The sequence below is a fragment of the Mustela erminea genome, chromosome 16, assembly GCF_009829155.1.
Source record: "Mustela erminea isolate mMusErm1 chromosome 16, mMusErm1.Pri, whole genome shotgun sequence".
Lineage (NCBI taxonomy): Eukaryota > Metazoa > Chordata > Mammalia > Carnivora > Mustelidae > Mustela > Mustela erminea.
In genome coordinates this window covers 74,097,340-74,119,947 of record NC_045629.1, presented here as the reverse complement: position 1 = coordinate 74,119,947, position 22,608 = coordinate 74,097,340, and the positions used below count along the sequence as shown (strand labels likewise).

At 44.9% G+C, this 22,608-nt stretch overlaps 1 protein-coding gene across 4 annotated transcripts in view; it reads left to right on the top strand.

The window, feature by feature from the left end:
* Positions 1-22,608, top strand: part of ASAP1 (ArfGAP with SH3 domain, ankyrin repeat and PH domain 1) — a 351,640-nt gene that overhangs the window by 265,346 nt on the left and 63,686 nt on the right. For 2 of the 4 annotated variants that reach the window (XM_032316148.1, XM_032316146.1), the window contains exons 10-14: positions 2,067-2,142; positions 3,677-3,763; positions 8,846-8,854; positions 9,630-9,730; positions 14,689-14,758. In XM_032316148.1, the coding sequence (XP_032172039.1) occupies positions 2,067-2,142; positions 3,677-3,763; positions 8,846-8,854; positions 9,630-9,730; positions 14,689-14,758 (343 nt within the window). The remainder of the gene's footprint in view (positions 1-2,066; positions 2,143-3,676; positions 3,764-8,845; positions 8,855-9,629; positions 9,731-14,688; positions 14,759-22,608) is intronic. The other 2 variants (XM_032316149.1, XM_032316147.1) reach the window with 1 other exon arrangement.

Genomic DNA, 22,608 nt, shown 5'->3' with positions numbered 1-22,608 from the left:
TAAATTGGCTGCTAGTGGCTACCCCATTAGAAAACACAAACCTAGATAGAGCATTGTCATTTAAACTCATCTTTTTAAAAAAAAAAAAAAGATCATTCAGTTTCCTTCATGGTGAAAGTGAAAATGAAACACTAAACCTGTCTGTAGTGAATTTCTATCCCTCGGGGAAGAGCATGACTCCTTCTGTGATGAACCCACGCAGTCCAGGGAAGGAACAGAACACTGAGCGTGTCCTGACAACCCAGCGCTTTGTGGAGCGAGTTGGTAGGTGTTACCGGTGTTACCGCCCCACTGAGTGCAGTTAACGGGAGCAGAAGTGACTCACCAGGGAACCCCTGCTAGTAAGCCCTGGAGCACAGATTCTAAGCCCTCAGCCTCTTACCCTGAGGCCCCTTTTCTGTTGTAAGGAGTCCTGCTGGCATCCACCTTCCACTGATACGTTCTGTCTTCAGACCCTTTGTCCAGAAATTATTTCAGTATCAGAGATGAGAAGTGGTTCTGCTGTGAGTGACTTTGTAGCCATCCATCCTCCTGCCTCTTCCACACACCCTTTTTCCCGCATGTACATGTTGCTGGTCCAGGTTAATGTTCATGAATGGCCTGCCCTGGGCAGAGCACAGCCTGCAGCTCTAGGGCTGGCATTAGTCCTGGGCACAAGCCCGTGCTGGAAAAAAATGTAGCATGGCTGGGGTGCAGTTTTTTCGAAGAAGATAGTAGGAGATAAAACCAGAAAGCTATTCAGGGGCCAGAACACAAGTCGCATTCAATTCCATACTGAGAAGTTTAACTTCGATCCGGATAGGCAGTGGTGAACCACTGAATGTTAGAAGGGTTTAAATGCAGCTCTCAAGTTAAGTGGTTCACCAAAAAGCCCTCCTTCCCCCATTCCTCTGCTGGCAGACTTTGTGAAGAGAGTGTTTCTTTTCCTTATTTTAGTAAGGGTTCTCAGCTGAAGATGTCAACCTTAAAAAATTCTCACACCTGTGGGATTTCAGTATTCATTCCTGGAGGGCCAGTTCTGATAAGGATGTATTGTTACCAGTGATGGTGCATGTTAAGCTAAATACATTTGGAGATACGGATCCTAAGATGTGCCCTAAAACTTCCTGATCGCGCTCCGTTCTTGTTACTCACTGAGCATCTGCCTGGGGCGGGACCCGTCGCGATCCCTAGATGAGACAGTCTTCGTCCTTAAGGACCTCATTCTTCTGTGGGGAAGATGGGGGGCAGGCAGGGTTAGAGAAGCCTCCAGGAGGACAGAGAACCATACAAACACTGAAACAAGTGGGACTCCTGGGTGGAGGGATCAGACAGGAAATCTCTTGACTTGGCGGTCAGGAGCAGGGGTGTCCGAGTCAGAGCCTGGCCCCAAATCCCAGCTTTGCCACTTCGCTAGATGCGCGAGCAGATGATGCACTCACCCTGTGCCTCAGTTTATCCTCTGAAAAGGCAATGAGATTGAAGCGCTCGTGAACTCCTTCCGGTTGCTGTGGGGGGCGAATGAGATAACTCACATAAAGTGCAAGCGTGCTCAGCTTGCTCTGCTCGCTCCGTGCCTGCCAGCGCGGATTCTTACTCGGGGTGACATGGCACTGTCTGGCTGTGCACGTGGCCAGGCACCATCCGTCCAACTTGCTGCGCTTCAAGCGTGTGCCCAGCGGTCTTTGGAGAAATGAAAGGTGGCCAGCTTCCCCGCAGCCTCTCCTTACAGCGTCTAATTCATCCTCATGATATTCCACTAGTTGTGGTGTCTGTCTCTTTCGAATTCAAATACAGCACAACCGGTAGGGCTGTTTCCATGAAGAGACGGGTGTGCACATGAGACCTCGGTGTTGGGGCGGCGGCTGTAATTTCCTCTGTTCACGCGACAGCTGCCAGCACGTGTCAGATAGTGCCCGGAATCCGCTTGTTGGTGCATCTTTATAAAACACTGAAATGCGTTTATAAGCGTTTTGTGTAGCTGTGTGGGTAGAGAGCACATAGACTCGTGTTCTCAGATCTTACGGGTAACTAGAGCTCGTGTCTTTTTTATACTTCTGGTAAATCTCTGCTGTTCTCCTTCATAGTTTCTTTCAAGATGGCTTGAAGACGGCTGATAAATTGAAACAGTACATCGAGAAACTGGCTGCTGATTTATATAATGTAAGTATTTCATGAAACGCGTGCATTTTATGTTGGTTTTGTAGACAAATATCAGTGCATTTGAAATCTGGATTAGAAGAGCTTTAAAGAAAAGAAGCAGGGGTAAGTGATCTGTCAGGATAAACTCAGTGCAGGTAAGCCTTCAGTTTAAATCAGAAGGCCTTGACAGTCAGATGTCCTAGAGTACACTTTGGGGGCGTAGGAGGAACAGGGTGTGTAACGGTCGGTTCTAGGTGGCTGTCCATTCGGATTGAGTAACCTCACCTGTGAGTGCCCTGCAGTCAGCACCTGGAGGAAGAATGTTCGACCATGAAAGACAAAACTTGAGATTATCTTGGAATAGGCAGGTTTATGATTTTTTTTGTTTGCTTGTTCTATATTTTCTCTCTTTTATCAGATGTCTGGAATTTTGCTTTTATAATAGCAAAGTCACACAAACTTTTTTGAGAAAAAAGCTAAATGCAGGAATAGAAATGGCCAGTTTATTCCCCATAATCCACTTGGCACTAAATGATATTAAAAGTATGTTTTATGAGTACAGCTACCTATGTTGAAATAAGGTTTCAGAGTTAGGAATAATACCTTCTATTTTCTCTAACTTTAAAAACTATGTGTAGCTGTGTATTTTTTTCTGATTGTCTTTTTTTTTTAAAGACTTTATTATTAGAGCACAAGAGAGCACAAGCAGCAGGGGGAAGGGAAAAGAGAGAGGGAGAAGCAGGTTCCCCACTGACATGGGGCTAAATCCCAGGACCCTGGGATCATGACCTAAGCCCAAGGCAGGCGTTTACCTGACTGAGCCACCCACATCTCATCACTCCCCATTGTCTTTTAATAGTTAACATGATTTGGGTTTAAGTTCTAGCTGATTTAAAACAAAACAAAACAGCACTAGTTCCTTACCCTTGGGTGCCACTGTGCAAACATTCATATACCTTAACCCATTGGGTTCTGGTCCTTTTTCACAGTTTTTCTGGCCCATTTAGTCACATTATGGAATTCCTGCTACCACCTTTTGAAAAACCAGAAGCAAGTGACCCAGTATTCTTTCTAAACTTTGTTTAAGAATGGTACTTCAGGGCACCTGGGTGGCTCATTTGGTTGGACGACTGCCTTCAGCTCAGGTCATGATCCTGGAGACCCAGGATCGGGTCCCACGTTGGACTCCCTGCTTAGCAGGGAGTCTGCTTCTCCCAAGGACCTCTCTCTTCTTATGCTCTCTCTTTCTCTCTCAAATAAATGAATAAAATCTTAAAAAAAAAAAAAAAAGAATGGTACTTCAGAGCTAATCGTCTTGCCTAGATGTATTAATAAGAAGGCCTGTTGCATCAAGTCACTAATTTTAAAAGTCAGTGGTACTTACATAAGATGAGAAAATTCTGCCTTTCATATAAAAAAATGAGACCATGTAAAGGTTTTAATAAAGAAATCAATGATGTCATTGAACTTTTTGATGACGGGCATATTTGGATGAATTAAACTCAGCTCATTAATATATAAAAGATATGTAATGAAAGTTGTTTTTCTGTCACAGATAAAACAGACCCAGGATGAAGAAAAGAAACAGCTCACTGCACTCCGAGATTTAATAAAATCCTCTCTTCAACTCGATCAGAAGGAAGTAGGTGATCTCTGTGTTTCCAGCAGGGCTACCAGTCAAAAAGTGAGATGGCTTGGGATGGCCTCTGTGTTTCCTTATCTGCAAAATAGGCATGTCACCAGCTTCCTGCCACCGTGGTTGTGGGGACAAACAAGATAGAAGATACAAGTGTATACCCACTGCCTCGCCCCGTAGAGTGACTATGCTTTATGACCCTTGCCCTCCTGCACACAAGATGTTCTTAATGCCTGAACTACAATTCCAGAACCCTAGGTTTGCCATTCCGGCTTTGAAGTCATGTACTTCAAATGTGCTCTGCCCTCTCAGGGTGAAGTGCACACCCATGTCCTCTTTAGGTCTTCTCTGTCTTTCTGAGCAGCCAGAAGGAGGCCGATACAGAATCCTCTAGAATCATCTAGTAGAGAGCAGGCCAGCCATACAAACCAGCAGCCATACCCTAAGTGGTATTTGTGCCATAAGAGATCTGCTGGGAAGGGGCGTGCCAGCGGAGGGGGATGCTGAGAGGACCCTGAGATGGAAGCTGCCCAAACTAGTCCACAGTTGCCCCCAGCAGTTTGGGGGTAAAGAGGGTGGAAGATTGAGCGATGGGGTTTCTGAGGTGGAAACTTGGGCCTAGTGATAGATGACCTTGGACGCACACAATGGGGTATGGACTTCATGCCAAGGGTAAGTAAGCTAAACAGCGCTATTTGTTACATAGGGGAGGGTCAAGGTTTGCCTGTTTGTATTAGGAAATTATCATACATTGAATTTAAGTGCGGTATCTCAGTGCATATTTACTGACAACCACATAAAGCAGAGCAATTTTTTTTACCATTTATTTTTTTATTTGACAGAGATAGAAAGGGAGCACAAGTAGGCAAGAGCGGCAGGCGGAGGGAGTGGGAGAAGCAGGCTCTCCACCGAGCAGAAAGCCCGATGTGGGGCTTGATCCCAGCACCCTGGGATCATGACCCAAGCTGAAGGCAGCTGCTTAACTGACTGAGCCACCAGGCGCCCCATGCTGAGCATTTCTTATATTTCCATTTCCGCATGATATCACCTCACAATGGCAAACTGACTCTACATTCTGATATTTTTTGAAGGGGCTTCTGAGTCCAAAGCAAAAATAAAAAGCCAGCTCTCCTCAAATGTACAAGCCCTGGACCCACCACCTCACCCTTTAAAGCAACCCAAAAGGTTCTCTTTACTGAGCAAAGATAGTCCTCTGGGTTTCCAAGCGGGAGAAGTGTACAGCCCTTTCACCTTGGGCACCTGCAGACTGGAAGTAGACATCAGTGGCCAGGAGGTGTGGACCTCTTTAGTCCAGGGCCTCAACCAGCGTCTATACCCGTGTCTGGAGGCCTCTTTTGAGATGCTTATTACTGGCTTACAGATCCTAGGAAAAGTAGTCCCCTTGAATGATTTCTCCATGTAAGAGCAATAGAAGGACTAAAACGGTGGAAAGTAAGAAGTACATTGCTGTTCAGGCATGGGCAGAAATTTGCAAGGTTTTTTTTAACCACTTCCTACCTTTGCTTTCTTGTACAGTATTACCTCCTTCCTGTGTATGGAAGCTTTCTTAGGGGGAAAAAAGGCCATTGCAGTCCCTTTTTGTTTTGCTTAGAGGCTGATGTAATCTTCTCCCAGTGGTTAAAGAACAAAGTTGCATATAAGCCAAACGAGTATGTACATGATAAAATGCGCATGATTTGATTTAAAGCCACCCCAAATTAATAAATGATGTGTGTTTGTTAGCACTGTGTCCAGAGTATTTTACAGGTAAAATTGATCTTTCACAGCACACTTACCCATTCCCCTGCTGTTCATCATCTGTCATCAAAATAAGGCTGATAGGTAATGATTTCTAATGACTCAAAAAGAAAGGAGACCATCCACGTAGAGTTCTTACCATAGCACTGCCATTCTAGAAGAGCATAAACTAACCTGATAAATGACCTGAGGAATTAAAAGCACCCAGCAAGCTATTTAACCTCTCACCCCACCAGGTTCTAACTTGACTCTTTTAAAGGAGGCTTCAAAAATTTGAGCTGTCAGTAGGATCCCCAGACTTTTGGTGGACTTGTTTTTTCTTGTCAAAATTCTTCATTGACTTCTGACAGATGTTCTATGAAATTAATCATCTTAAGCTTTTATAATAGCCTAACTTCCCAAGAGAACTGTTTGCTACATAACTATCTTTAGGGTTGAAAATATTTTAAATAATGATGATACTAATAAATCTTTCCCAAAACTCCAGCATTTTGTTCGAGTCTCTCTCCATTTCTCATCATAGTGTGGTTTGCACGGTGTTTGACAGATTCTGTTTTGCTCATCTCTGCAGGATCTGACACGCTGTCTGGCGCCCAAAAGTTTCTCAGTAAATATGTAGTAAACATATTTTTGCCTCCTCCATGTATCCCTTACATGAGCGATCTGAAGCTTCTCTAGTAGATGTTAGTTTTAGGTTGGGTACCACAAACATTTCTAACCCAATTAAAGCAGTGAGTAATTACTTGCAGTTTTAAAAGATTTGAGATATTACTCCTTAATAATGCATTTTATATGTTAATAAGGTTTTCTAAGGAGAAAGTAAGGTGATTTCTCCATACTGTAATAGAGAATAAGGAATGGAACTTTAAAAAAATGACACCATAGTTTCATTCTCTAGTTTACATTCTTGGCTCATGTTATGGAATTTTTCCAAGATTTTATTTTAAGATCATTGTGTAAGTTTAGTTTTATATTTATTGCCTGAATGAATTTCTCACTTGGATTTCTCTTTCCTGAATACATGTTTAATTTTTATTATATTATCAAAGGATTCAGACCTCTTTCTTTCCTTCCATCATGTTTTGTTTTGTTAATTATTGTGTTAATTCTCCATTATTTATTTTCTCAAAAAAGAAAACCCCCTTTTCGATTATCTAGAGCTCCCTACAAAGCAAGCAGCATGGCCATTGATTTCTCAGAGTGCAGAAGTAATAGTTTGTAGGACTATATTTTTTTTAAAGATTTTATTTATATATTTGACAGAGAGAGATCACAAGTAGGCAGAGAGGCAGCCAGAGAGAGAAGGGGAAGAAGGCTCCCTGCTGAGCAAAGAGCCCAATGCAGGGCTCGATCCCAGGACCCTGGGATCATGACCCAACCCGAAGGCAGAGGCTTAACCCACTGAGCCACCCAGGCACCCCAGTTTGTAGGACTACTTTAAGCCATAGAACCCATCAGTAGTCGATGTAGGGTTGTTGCTGTATTTCTGAAACGTGCTGCTTCCTTCCAGCTCAGCTTAGTGGAGTAGGCTGCTGGGGTCAGAGCCTGGAGATCAGCCACTGTATTCACCTTTAAAAGCATATTTACCTCATGGAAAGCAAGGTCCATTCAGCTTGTTGCATTTAAAAATTTATTTAAGCTAGTAATAAATATATGTAAGGGATGTCTTAGAGGCAAATTTACAGAATGTAATATTTTTCATAAGTTACTAACATCCAAATCCTTGCTTTACAAAAAATAAATACTCTTGTTTTTAAAACTTAGGTTTTATTTGAAGGATTAACAAACGGGCTTTTAGAGATGCATAGTTCTAAAGCATTCAGACCAACCTAGAAATTACATGGGCAGACAGAGAGCAGTTTCGTTCAGTGGAAAGCATTCCAAGGAACAGAGTTATTCTTTTAATAAGAATTTTTATCCAGGGAGATTTCAGATTTTGTTTTTAATGTTCTCGGGAGGTATAGAAATGGCAGCGATCCCTGACTCCAGATCCAGTTGAGCTGTTTTCACGTGACGTCATTGGGTAGAAGCAGAAAGCTCCGTGGATTTCCTTTATCCCGGCCCCTTGTTTCGTCCCATGCCTCAGATCTCCACTACCAGACCTAATTTTCCATCCTCATTGTTCTGGATTAGTATTTTGGACATATCGCTGCCTCCTTCAAGAAAACAGTGTGTGTCACTGCTGCTGTTGGGGTCTGTCATGGCGGCGCCAGGGGAGGAAGCCCGTCTGATCCAAAGTACCGTCCTGCAGCCCCATCTCCGTCCAGAAAGCCTGAAAGCGTCTATGAGGGAGGATTTGGGATTCAAGTTACTACGAGTGCAAGGCTGTGGGTCCTCATTAAAAGTAAAGGAAATATGTAGGAGAATTTCTAAAGAGACTGATAGACCCCAGCCCACTTCCCACCCCTCCCCAGGTGATTGAAATGGTGCTATTAACTGTTTCAGCTGGAGGGAGTCTGGCCAGTTACAGACAAATGACTCAGATTAAGGAAATCACTAGAGTCTAAGCTCTTCAGGGGGCGTCCCCTTGCCTTATAGAACAAGCATTTGGCAGTGTTACCTTCATGAGGGAGCAGAAGGTCAGTGTGTAAGCAACCACCTCAGGGACAGGGGTTGTGCCGCACTCCGTGTCCTCAGTGCCTTCCTGATACTTGCCATTTGGGTGTTCAGGACATGGTTTTGGACACACAACTCATCACATGTGGGAAGCCTCACAGAGGTGTACTGTCCTAGAGCTCTTGCTTTCACTATTATTAACATTCATTTGCGTGCACTGAGCACATACTGTCTGGTCCAGAAGGATCCCGAATGCCACAGAGAGGCCATCCTGACCTCCAAGGGATCTTGTGCACAGGCCATCAGTACACAAGCGACGCTCAGTCCTCCTGTCTTTCTTCACCATCACATTGCACGTGTTGCTTCTGAACTGCATACTTTTATTCTCTTCGCGTGGAAAACTTTTTGATTTTCTAAAGTAATTTGGGTTTCACGGAGCTATTGATTCCCTAAACACACACTTGGAAGTTTGTCACCCGTTTTTATCTTGATGAAATGTGTACCTCATACCCTTCCATGCAGGTTTTCTTCTGCTTTCATTTAAATAACCTGAAATAAAACTTGACAAATATAAAGATGTTTTATTGTCCCATTCCCTGAAGTTTATGTGATTCTGAAGATGGCATGTGTTCTGATGTTAAGTACCTTTACAGTGCTATTTTCTCTGTATGTTATATAAAGTGCTTAAATCGTGAGAGATGACTCAATGAAATTAACTATGTTTTCAAATGTTCTGCCTTTTTTCTCTGTTGCTTTTGCCCTTCCTGATCGAAGTCTAGGAGAGTAAGTCAACACTTTCTGTGAGAATGTATTATCCTACTTCTGTGTCTAAACCCCATGTCCTCATTCTACAATTCAACATTGTTGGTTTATTTCATACATTTTCCAAGTGTAATGGCTGCATCTGGTCGTGCAGTCTTTAGAAACGATGGGGAAGTATATCAGGGGAGTGCAAGTGTTAACTCCAGCTGGTTTGCGTCTGTCTTGTTCTGCGGGTCCTGGTCACCCTTTTACCGCATCGTACACAACATGGCTAGAGAATCATCGTTTTTAATTAAAAGCATGCTTAACAGCTTATTTTACGGAGCCCCTGCTGGCTACAAACCAAGAATTTCTAACAATTCCCAGTACCTCCCTCAGAAGGTACACTTTTTATTGTGGGTATTTTAGTAGAATATGTGGAGAGAGAAAAGGCGGACCTAAGGGAAGAGCCCATTCGGGTTGCATGCACTACGTTTGTGAGCCACTTGGGTTTTCCTGCCTTCCCCGGGCTAGCCTGTTCGGCCCCAGCAACCTGTTCGGTCCTACCATGCTCTCTCACCAAAGTGTGTGGGAATCAGCTGGGTTCCGAACTAGAAATAGGAGTTCTTGGGACTTGCCTGTGACTCCTGTGATTGTTTCCTAGCCTGGTTTCCTCTAAAATGCAGGCAAGGACGTGATGGCTCTTAAAAGTTCCATAATTCTCTTGGCCCCAGCCAAGAGGCTCAATAGCAGAATAGAGGCAGGGACTGGAGAAGTGTGTCCAGCATTGGTCTGATCTGTGGCGTCTCCTTTCTAGGATTCCCAGAGCCGGCAAGGAGGGTACAGCATGCACCAGCTGCAGGGCAACAAGGAGTACGGCAGTGAGAAGAAGGGTTACCTGCTGAAGAAGAGCGATGGGTATGTGGAAGACCAGCCCGCTCTCCCTTAGTGCTTAGGGCTTCCTGGGTGTCCGCAGCCTGGGAATGTATCGCACCTGCGGGCCAGGAAAGCACACTCCAGAATCTCCTAACGCAGTAGCTGCTGACCTTGAGCCCACTGGTTTCCCTCAGCTGATTGAACCTGCTGTCTTTCCAAGAAGCAGTTACCGTCCTCTGATCCCTCAGTGGCACCAAGGACTTGCAGCCTGTCGTTGTAGGAAGGCAGGAGCTGAGTGCAACAGGAAGCAAGCAAGTGGCTCGCGGACTTTGTGCTTGCCCACCTCTCTGCTTTGATTCATCTGCCCTTTTCTCTGCTGGGGTGCCCACCTGGACGCCCAAACCCAGCCTTGGGAGTCAGCCCTGAGTCCCCTCCTTCTAATATCACGGCCACTGTCAGGACAGGCTCTTCCGTTTCTAACAGGACACGATGCATGTCCTGCCATCTCTGCTGCCTGCCCTCGGAGGAGCCACGGCCGTCTCTCCTGGAATATCCGAGTGGCCTCTCCATGTCCCTCCCTCTTCTCCATTGCGTCTCTACACAGCACTCAGAGTAGCCTTTAAAAAACATAGAGCACATCAGGCCCTTCCCATGCTCGAAGTGCACGCAGGGCCTGAGCCCCGCCTCTGTCTGCAGCGTTGTCTTGTGGCATCTCCTCCCCTGGCCCAGCCACACCGGCTTCTTTCTCTTGCTTCAGCAGTGATTCCGTTTCACAGTTAGTACATAAGTGGACTCCTAATTACTCACTTTGCGTACTCTCCTTCTTCCTGAAAGAAAGCTGCTTTTCTGATTACTTGTGGATAGGCACCGTTGACTTTAAGACGTAGACTTTTTTTATTTATTTGTTAAATTGCAGCCATTACTTATATAAATTACAGTCCTAAATTTCTGATCAGTTTTGCTTATCATTCTACTCATGCGTCCCATGGATGTCTTTTGGGAGTTGCAGTGTATGTCAAGCACTGTTAGAGATACTGGGAAGTATAGCATTGCAGAAGAAAGATAAGGAGGTCCTTAGCCTCATAGGGCTTACACTCGGAGTTGGGAGACAGACAATAAAGAAGGAGCTGTGTGGGAGATCAGACGGTAACAAGTGCTCTGGGGGAGGGTAAAGCAAGGCAGGGGCTTAGGGTGTGTGGAAGTGGTCCTTGCAGTCATGCAGGGTGGTCAGGGAAGACGTTAGTGAGGAGATATTCGAGCAAAGACTTGCAGGAAGTGAGGGATCATCTCTCATTGCAGGAAGTGAGAGATCTGTAGAGATGGCCAGGAATAGGCTTTCCTCTGTGATACAGGAGTTCGGCATGACTAGGACTGAGTGTGGAGCTGAGGGTCATAGGAGACCGGTGAGAGGGGACAGGACACAAGCCAGGAGGGTTTGGGAAACCACTGAGGGGAGATGCGAGTCATTGAAGGGTTTTAAGCAGAGGAATGCCGTAAGCAGCCTCATTTGAAAGACTCTGGCTGCTGGTCGAGGGCAGCTGTGTAGGACATAAGACTAGACGTGGGAGGCCCGGTCAGAGGTGAACAGGGATCAAGAGAACAGCCACAAAGGGGAAAGGACGGGTCAGAGTCTAGAAAACGCTGGTAGGACCACCAGGATTTATAGATAAGGGCGTAAGGAAAGAAAAGCATCCCAGCTTAGAACACAACAGCTGGCTGTTTGTGAATATTGACCATTAAGTCTTGCGAAAAGTAAAAGAAGAAAAGACGCACCAGTGACCTGAATCACAGTTTAAACTGGGCTCTTCCTAACTGACACAGGGACCGGACTGTAGCCCCGATGGCATGGTTATCTAGTGGAGGTAAATTATTCATCCTGTAGCTTTAACACTGCTCGCCTAAAGGTACAAGGCTTTTCTTGACATTAGAATTGACTGTTTCTAAATGAAGCGGTGAATACCTAACTTTCAAGAAAAGTCAGCTGAGTCTTTGCAGAGATACCGTTTGGTTCAAACCCCGAAGTGTTAAGGAGAGCATCAGCTCGTGATGTGCCTGCACTTGCTTTGTGCCTGCCAGATGCATCCGGGTACCTGTCACGCCTCTCATCTGACTCCTTCTGTAGATGGTGTCACCCAGAGAGATTAAGTAATTTGACAGAGATCCTACAGCCAGGATGTAAGAAAGCCCAAATTCTAACCTGGGTCTTATGACGTAATGCCGGGGTATCTCCCTCTTGTATTCCAAAGGGGCGTGACTGCTGTTGATTGCCCTTGGAGGACGCAGGGCATCAGCTGGCGCGCGCTCATACTCCTGACTCTGCTCTTCTGGTCTGTTCTGCATTCATGCACTCCCTCTGCAGACATCTGTTAAGCCCCATCGTGTTTCAGGCAGTCTGCTAGATGCTGCAAGGTAAAAGGTCCATGAGAGGTGGGCCTCACCCTCACTCTGCCCACAATCTGTTGGGAAGAGATAAGGAAAGCATTGTTGCAAAGGAGGCTGGAAGTCCAGTGGGCCTGCCTCCCATAATTTCACGGGCTGCAGAGGGTGAATAATGATAACCGAAGCTGGCCTGTCATTGCGGTCTGTGGAAGAGGAAAGAACTGAATTGCTTACACATGAAGACAGACTCACTTGCTAACTCTGACTGCTGATGTGTTGTATGATTTTCTTCTCAGGACCAATTGCTTTGGTAATTTCCGACCCTAGTTCTAGAATACCTATAAAGGATTATTGTGCAATTTGAAAAACACTTCAAATTTTTTCGAAATAATTTTGAAGCTTTATAACTCAGAGGTATCCATGGAGAGGCAAAGGAGCAATTGTTCCACATAGATTTTCCCAGCATTGTCCTAGAGGATGGGCATTGTCTTCACGATGCAGGTTTAGGCAAGCAGGCCTCCAAGAGGTCAGTACCATGAACAAGGTCCTGTGGCTAGCGGGCGCTGGTGCTGGGATTGAAGCCCAAGGAATCGAGCATCGGAGCTGGGACTTGCTTAGTTACAACAGACTGCCTTGTAATAGACAATTCCTGTTCTGGAATTCTGAGATTCGGGCATCGTGTACGTGGTGTTCTCTCTGGCACTTTCTGAACGATAATTGAAGTCCTTGGTACTTCCATTCAGGAGCTTTTCAGGCAAACATCCTTAAAGCTTTCAGTATGGAGAGGGAAGGCACAGGCATGGAGGCCATTCCATAGAAATCGCTGGAATAAAAGCTCTCAGAGTGTTCATAGAGATGGGACTGTTAAGAGATTGCCTTGATTTTGCTTCCTTTTGTCTGGTCACCTGGGGGCACCACATGAGCAGTTTCTGCTCACCAAAACATTAATGCTTTTGTGTTACTTTCCTTGGCTTGATTACTAATACAAAAGAATACAGTTTTGTTTTCAGTTTTGTGTTTTCTTAATATGCATGTGAAAAAATTAATGACCCAAAAAACAACTAATGACTAACGAGTAAAACTCATTTTACTAAATAATGACTAATGAGTAAACTGAGTCAGGGCCATTTTCTGAAGGCTGACTAATTTGTTAGGTTGGTCGATGGCTCTTTTCAAACATGTTGATAGAGAGGGACGACGTTGGTTTGGGGTTTTGTGTACAGGAATGCTTCGCCTGTCTCAGCGGGCTTTTGTGAGGCTAAGATGGGATGCAAAACTACTCCAGCATTGGTTACATTAACCAGAGGCAGGGGTGGTCATGGGACAGGTGTCGCCTCTCATCAGCCATTTCCCCAGTCCGTGGTGTAGCTGTAATTGGAGGGCGGTTTATCAGTCGGTAGTGCTGCATTACCTCCTGAAGGTACTGGCATTGTGAGCACCGGGTGTTCACTTGGCTTTTGCTCAGATGGTATCAGATTCTGATTTCCCACTGTGAAGCACACTTTAGAATTCACGGTGTTGCTAGTCATTACGTACACAAGGAGACAACATCATCTGTGTTCAGAGTTGATTTTAAATTCGTATTGTGGCAGGTTTCTTAAAGGACTCATTTAAGAGGGGAAAGGAAACACACAATGGTATTATTTAAATGCCCAGGAGGAGCTAGAGCCCTCCTCTCTGATGTTGTTTGTTTCCATGACAACGAGTGCCCAAGAACCCTTTGCCTAGGCCAGAGAAGCCCCGTGCCCTGTACCTGTTTCTTCATCACAATGCTCTGAACCAGTACATTTGTACCTGTCCACACAGGCACACATCTGCCAGGCTCGCCTGTGCCTGGAGCGTCACCCGAAACACCTCCAAGTTGAAATGAGTTCCCAAAGGAGAGGTGTACAAGGCACCAAACATGTTGACCCCTGACCCTGAGCTCTTTCTCTGTATCCTGAGGCAGCCCCACCCCAGCCCTCCTTGCCTGGCAGACATCTTGAGTTACTTTCTTAATTTCTTTGGATTTAATTTTAATTACAGAAGCAATAGATTAATTACAGCTTTCTTGTAGAAGATTCTCGAATATGATTAAAAACTCTTCAGTGCCAGCCCTGCCACAGGTCCAGGCCTGTGTACCATGCTTCTTTCCAGCCCTCTTCTGTATGTTTGTGCATGTATTCCCCATAGGAAATTTAGAATGCCATTTTATATGGGATATTCTTTGAGTACCTTTTAACATTACTAGATCATACCTGAATTATTTGCTTTTTCAGTCGGCAGTATTCTTGGAAGGGTATGTCAGCACATCCGTAGCTACTTGATTCTTTTAAACTCCTGCGCAACGTTCTGTAGTATGACTAACTATAATGCATTTATTCATTCTCCTGCTCTTGGATTTCTGTTGTTTCCCGCTTCACTATCAAAAACAGCGCCATAATGAGCGTCCTGTATATGCCTACTAGTCTGAACTACCTTCCACTGGGGATAATAAGATGTTCTGGGTTTTGTGGGTTTTTTTGGTTTGGGGTCATTTTGCTGTCACTGTTTTATAATGATTGTCGTACGTAACACGATATGACTGCATGTCACCGAGTGAGCCGGCTACTCTATGAGCTTGTGTCTGACTTGCTCTTCAGGCTCCGGAAGGTGTGGCAGAGGAGGAAGTGCGCCGTCAAGAATGGGATTCTGACCATCTCCCACGCCACGGTAAGTGTGTCTGCCCATTTACCACGGTGCGCCTGGTAGGCCTTTTGTCCCTGTGGACTAGAAAGCAAAAACGTGTTGTAACCAGCGCTGGGATTCCCCCCAGGTATGCGTACTGTATGGATTTGGGTCAGAAAGTGTGGAATTTTCCTTGACAAAAGGAGTTGGTCTCTTCTTGTCCTGTGATGTACCCCACCTCGTTCTTTGGCCCTCCAGAATGTCTTTTTTTTTTTTTTGTTAAGATTTTATTTATTTATTTGACAGACAGAGATCACAGGTAGGCAGAGAGAGGAAGGGAAGCAGACTTCCTGCTGAACAGAGAGCCCAATGCGGGGCTCAATCCCAGGACGCTGGGATCACGACCTGAGCTGAAGGCAGAGGCTTTAACCTACTGAGCCACCCAGGCACCCCCGCTCACCAGAATGTCTCTTGTTCTTGCAAACCAAATCAGGGATTCTTTCATTTCATAATCCTGTCTTTTGGAAATACTACTGGTGGTTTTGAAAAACCTAGTTTTCTGCTTATAAAGATGACAGACGATGTTCTTTGTATGAAATAATGATTAGGAAATGAAATATGTGTAGAGCATGTTCAGTATTTTTTGTTTGTTACTATTTAAATTACTCAGAAAATCCATCATTATGTTAAAGAGCAAAAATGTATATAAAGAAAACAGATAATAAAATTGCCTCAATTATGACTCCCCTTTCTTTAGGAATAAAGGAAATTCAATGGAAAGCAGAATAAGCTACTAACACTTATATTTTGTTTTCTCTTCAGATTATTGGCAGTTATATATGCATATATATCTTGCATATTTAGCATTGCTACTGACAGAATTTCTATGTTTTCCACTAAAAGTCCCATTATTGGGATAATTCATATACTTTCAGAAAAGGTTCAATCTTGGTGTCATAGTCAAGGACATGCACTGTAAAATAAGTAATTACTATTTTGCCCTTTTTACCACTAGCAAGAAATTACTCTTTATTCTTAAAGATGCAAAGATTAGAATGGAAAATATATCAAGCGGGACTGGAAAATATATCAAGCGGGACTGGAAACAGCCCAGTGTGCCGAGAGTCTTAACAAAGGGGGCACACGGTTAAACCCAGCAATCCCAGCTTGGAAAGAAGCTTGATAAATTTCAGTATCCTGCACCAAGTGATGTCTTTGGGTTTATGATAAGCAGTTAATTACTAACAGGATGGTAAAAATGAAGGCTGAGCATTTATTACACTGGCAGGTTTTCGTGATTCACAGTTGAGATTCGATCTCCCTTGTTGAGCAAGGACTCCTTAATAAGCACTTCTTCCCACCAGACGCTTCATAAAATCTATTTCACTTAATCCCTTCTATAACCCATGTGGTAATATGACCTTCATTTTGCAGAGCAAGAAACTAAAGTTCAGAGAAGCACAATGACTTGGCTAGTAGTGGGCAGAGTTGGAAATTCATACTTGGGTTTGACCTATCTCCATAGGCCCCTTCCATTCTGCCTCTCTCGCAGCAGATCCCTGTCATCCTATTAGATCAAATGCTCTCCAGGAGCATTTACCAGGTCCTGTTCATCTTTCTTTCCTTGTACTGGCCCCCCTCCAAAGACCTTGACACATACATGGTAGCCAGTACACACCTGTGGCCAGGATCATCCTGCTGGAAGATTCCATGCCTCTTAACAATTATTGAACTTTATGGAACTTGAGCAATTAAATTATCTCTGTCCCTTGTCCCCTGCAGAACCCTTGGGGTGATTCCTTAGAGGTCCTCAGCTTCCCTAAGCCCAGGTGAGATTTTGTAACTCTTGTCCTCGTTGTGACAAGTCACCCATCTGATAACTGGAAATCCTGTAGGCCGACTTAGATCAGTTAGTAACTATCACTGAGGCTGTCTACTAATTACTTGTTGATTTAGCAGTGTTTCATGAAGCCTCCACTCTACTCCAGGTGCTGGACTAGACATCACCGTTACTTGAAAAGTGAGATAACTTTGACCTGCTCATATTTAATTCCAAACACGGTTACCTTATGATATGAAATGGTTCTAACGGTCACAAGAATCTTAGTTACCACTAAGTGAGCACTTCCTGTGCCTTCGGTGTATTACCATGTGTAAATTGTTGCCACAGCCCAGGGGATGGATGTTGCTACTGGGAGAGGGGAGTAATGTGCCCACATCACACCTGGTAAATGCTGGAATTCCAGTCTTACAGCCTGCATGAGTGTGTAATGGTCAGTGTTTTCTGGCCAAGCAGGACCTACTCTGCTCATTATGTTAGTGATTCAGATACTTGGGGAGCTGTATCAGAAGAATTCTAGTCACATGATCTAAGATCAGAAACACTGATGGGAATAGATAGCATTTATTGAGTGTTCTCCATGAGTGGGCCATTCATTGTTCTGAGCACATTACCACAACCTGTTTTGGGTAGCTTCTGTGGCACCTACTTGATAGACAATGGAACAGTCTCCATTTCTAGACCTCTTTCTCTCTGTGAGAGTGAAGATTCCATCTGCCTTGCCAAAGCATTCTCCTCACCACCATCACCACCATCAGCATCACCACCAGCACCGTCCTCACCACCACCGTGCTCACCACCACCCTCCGTCATCGCAACTACCACCGTCGTCATCCTCACCAGCACCATCATGGTGGCTAACACTGTTGAATGCTCACCATGTGACAGGCATTCACCAGCACCTTAATGCATTGAAACATTTAATCTCCACGGCAACTTAAGTTATAGGTGACGTCACCTCCACTTTTCAGATGAGGGACCTGGAGCTCAGAATAGTTCACTTACTGGCTACACAGCTAATAAATGACACAGCTGGGAATCTGGTATCGGTAGGAACTCTGCTCTTACACACTCCCACACATTGCAGGACATTAATTCCCCTTCACCTGCAACCCCAGTTCCTCCCCAGTGTGGGATCCCAGCTTGGGCCATCGCAGACATAGTTAACCCTGAACCAGGAGGGCTGAGGAGCCCGTGTGTGGGAGAAGCATCTTACCTGTATGTGCAGGCTAGAATTCTTTGGTGACCTGAAGTGGGGTGTGAATTCTGAGGTGATTCTTTCATAAGGACAGTACAACACTGACAGCCCTACATTTTGTGATAAAACCCAGTGGGGCCTGGGCCTCTTTTGGGTCAGTATCCTGACTCTTCAGAGGAGCTGCAAGATTGCCCTGTCCTTGGGCAAGTTCCAGAGTCATCCAGGGTGGTGGTCAGGCCATGAAGCCGGCAGCAGCTAGAACAGCATTCCTCAAGTGTCCAGTGTCACGGGAGCCGTCAGAGCCGCCGCTCTGCGTGGTTCAGCTGGAGCGCGCGGTCGGCAGTTGCCTGGCCCCGAGTGTGCCAGTTCTTCACCCGACTTTCCTGAGCCAGGTTCACGTCTGCTTGTTGTCTGACTTCATTAGCTGAGTGGGGTCTGTGCGGTGTGACTCTGCATTGGATCTAATATGTGAGCAGAGATTAAAACCAGAAAACACCCAGGGAAGCTCTTCCACCCCTGGGAAAATTTTTCAGGTTAAATATACTACAGTGAAAATTTCTGACCATTTGCCTTTATGTCAGTCAGGAGTTCTTAGTCAAGAATTTGCTACATGTACTTTCTCTTTACTCTCTTCTTTCCTGAGATTCGTCTGGCTATGACCATCCTCAATAAGCATTTCGACAAGTTCTGACCTTGTCATGTCCCATCTACTTGCCTTTCTTAACCTGCAGGGGGAGGCAGTGCATGGCAGAGCATCGTGGAGTTGAGGGAGTTGAGTCAGTGGTGGTCATTGCTAAAAATGAAAAATGAGTTCTCTTCCACCTTCCCTTTTTCCCTCCTGGCATACACATGGCTGTGGCCTAGCCAGCTGGGTCAGTGTTTTATTAAGGCTGTAATCAGCAACAAAGATCACAGCAGCTACATTGCTTAGCGGCCATGAGAAAGGACTGTGGCATCTGTCAGATTTGAGTCTGAATCCGGCCCTTGTCATTTATTAGGTGACCTTGAGAAAAGTATTTAACTCCTAAAAATGATGGGATTAAGTGAGATAATGGGCCGTGTGTGGGCATCCTGTTAGTAAGTCATGGCTGTTAGCATGACCTCATTGGATATCCTGGCAAGACTGAAATCCGTCAGTAGGAGGCTCTGCTGCTGCAAATACTGGAAATCGTGGGTCCGCCTCTCCTGCCCCCAGAGCAACTCGGGGGTAAATGGGCTCCTCCACCTCGCTTCACATTCTCTCCCGCTGATTTGTGTTATTCTGTTCCCCACTTGTCACTGGCTTTGGGACACACTTTTCGCTGCCAGTTCTATCACTTGTAGTCCCATCCCTGCTCGCACACAAAGGTCTCAACCGCCACTTTTCCTGACTTCGCAGACACTCTTGATTACTCGGAATCTAGTTGAAAATCAAGGCCAGCAGTTTCCTGGGAGAACATGGGGTTGAGTCATCTTTGGAAAAGTGGACAAAGAACCTTTGTTTTCACAAAACTTAGGGCCTTTGTTTGGGACCCCTTACCACGTGGACTTCGTCCTGCTTGAAGGGCCCCAGTCAGTGTCACCTGTCAGAGTGACTCGGAAGAGGGTCGCACGTGCATTTGGATTGATGGTCTGTTGGAGTGACCATTTGTGACTGACCTGTTTGGGGCCAGTCATCTCCCAGCTTACTGTTTTAGGAAGAAATGCATTTCTCTGCACACCTGCAAGGTAGGCAGCCAGCCCTACAGGAGTTCATCTACAAATTCATTGCTTTTCGTGTGTCGGATGAGAGACGCACTTTTTTTTATTATTTACTGTTTAAAGTAATACATCACTATGGAGTTCAGATTCAGTGAGAATCTCCGAATTCACTATTATGGTAATACCGATAGTGGCTTCCATTTATGGGCCATCTAGTGTGTTCTGAGCAAGGTATAAAATGCTTTAATTTCAAAATACCAATTCTAAGAAAGCTCTAGCAAACATTTCAGCCAGCCTCAAAGCTTTAGGATAAAGTAGTTTATATCAAGCCACTAAGCTATCATAAATAAATGTCTGTAGAATTGTTTGCTTTCCCTTTTTGCCTTCAGCATTATAGTATATAATAAAGATAATAAAATTCCCAAAGAATATATAAGAATTATAGTTGGAGTATTTATTATAACATCCTGAAAAATTAATGTCAAAAGTAGAAGTTTTCTTTCTCAAAAACGCTCACTTGCTGAATTTGATAACGTCAGTGTCACATAACAGTTCAGATAACAGGTTGAAAAGAAAGGTGACTGCTGTTCACAGATCACTCGAGTGTGCCCAGTGCTCTGTGTGCCAAGCTGGACCTATGAGACAGGTGTTACTGTCTTTATTTTGCACTAGTCTGCAAGTTCTCAGGAGGTGGGGACTGCCTACCTTTGATCTCCCAGTTCCTAGCACACTGCCTGACATACAGTTAGTGTTCAGTGAATACTTTTGAGTGAAACTGCTCTGTATAGAAGAGAAGGGGTCAGAGAGATTAAATCGCATCCCTAGGGTTATGCAGTTTGTAAACAGCTGGACCCGTTTTCAAACCCTGAAGCCTCTGCTCTTTCTGGTGTATGAATAGTCCTCTCCTCAGATGCCAACTTGTTGTTATCTTTGAAATTTTCTTGAATAATAGTTCCTTGGAGAAAGACCCCCCTTACCTTGTCACTGAATCACCATAGGGTCTTCCAGTAACGAAGTCTGAAGGGTTTCCTGGAAGGGGAAGCAGGGAGTCCTGATTGTAAAGATACTACATGTATCCGTGAATTTGTCTTCGGATCTGAAGATTGATTTCTTTAAAGCTTAAATTTTCAAATGCCTGCAGATGTACAAGTCAGCCCGCACAGGGAAGTGCCCCCTTCCTTGCTGTGGGTTTAACAAGAGGTTTCTGTGATTGGCCTTTACGGTGTCCTGAGGCTATGCGGGATTCCACCCAATTCCATGTCTTTGCACCACTGTCATTGCAAGAGAGTATTTTCTTTTCTCCCAAGAGATTAGAAGCAACACTGAATGGTCAGAGGACACACTTGGGAGCCCATCAGTCCTGGGCTCAAATCCCTGAACAAGCTGTAGAACTTTGGATGCATTACACAAGCCTTTGGAGCCTCAGTTTTCTCCAGTGCAAAATGGGTATAATGTGCTCATTAAATATATCATTAATTCCAAGCAGCCCCTGGGCCAGGTGCTAGAGAAGCAAGGAGGAATTAGCAGTCCCGCACTCTTGGAGCTTGGAGTGACCCGGGACTACGTGCTCGAAGAGAAGTCAGTGGGATGGTGGGGTAGAAAAGGAAGGCAGCTGCCTTCGTGTGGTCAGGGAAGGCTTTCGTGAGCAGGTCGTAGTAAAGCTAGGGAGGAGCAGTGCCAGTAGCGGGAAGACAGGAGTCCCCACTCCGGAGCCCAGAAAGCACGTTCAGGGAACCCAGGAGAAGCCAGTGTGGGTGGAAATGGTATCAGTTTCCTTACCCTGCTTGAAGAGTCTTTTGCAGGCTTAAATAACACATTCTTTGAAAATTATTGCTATCTATATTTTCTAGGTGCTAAAAAAAAAAAAGAGCATTCAAGGAGGAACTGAAAAACTACTTTATGGTTGATATAGCAGAAGTTCCAATTAAGCAAGAACCATTAAAAAAAGACATACCAACATCCTGAACCACTATTACTGTAATTCTTTCTTTGAGTTGCTCTCTCTCCCACTTGGCTGATAGTTCTGTTTTATGTCCCCTCCATCAGCTTCAGGCGGTGCCATTTTCGTCACCTGATCAGCCAGTTCCTCACCCCCCTGTCCTTGTGACAGGGTACCCTCACTCTTCCCTTTTCTTTACAGACCAGAGCTGACTTCTATAAATTAAGTTCAAAATGCAGCCGCCGGTCCCATGAGCACTGATGTTGAGTCCTAACGATCATGGTCACCTGCAGAAGAATCCCCGTTGTTCCAGAACAGACAATGTTATATGGACATATAAAATAAGCACCACCATTTCTGAAACTCAGGGGGTCGCCATGGAATATTTCTGTGGGCTCCTGCCACATTGCAGATGCAGAACCAAAGACATCAAACACTGTATTAGAGGATTTCCCAAATCCAAGTTCCATGAAATGTACGTTTAGAAATATATCTGGTTATGTCTTACAGGTTATTTATAATGCAATACGTTGAACAGGAATTTTTACTGTATTTGAATCCCAAGAAGATAAATTAGCTGCAACCATGTGGAGTTTATTTCAGATGTAAATAGCTATGACTTGTATCAGAATGAATTTGGAAGAGGCTGCAGTTGGCTAAAGGAACCCAGTGATTCTCAGTCCCAAGAGCACAGAAGAGCTATCAGGTTCCACCCCCAAAGGCTCTAGCTTCATTGGTCTAGAGATGAAGCCCAAGATTGCTTCCTGGTTGAAGAACCACTGAGTCCATCCCTCATTAGCCAGTGTTACAAACCAGAGGGACCAGGGGGCGGGTTCTTATATAAAGATGGGAAGACGTCTACAGCAAATTGCAAGGATATTTGCAAAGTGTGTGAGCTGGCTTGTGGACCTCATTTGTAACTCAACCAGTGTGAAGTCTGATTGTCACCACATCCTTCTCTATGCTAGCTGAGGGTCCTATTCACGAACTATGCAGTAAAATCAACAGAAAGGGCAGGTCTCCACAGCCTGAGTCCCAAGTGTTCTGGAAGCAGCTCTGACCCCCTGCTTGGGTTGCGTCTGCCTGGAGTCCCCTCAGGCCCGCTCTGTTTGCATGTTCTTTGTCTTCACAGTTTCCTGAGCTCTCTCTGCTCCCCGCCCATGGCCCACAGTCCCCAGTTCACCCAGCGAGACCTTCCTGTCAGATAGGATTTGCTGTTTGAACCTGAGTAATTTTAA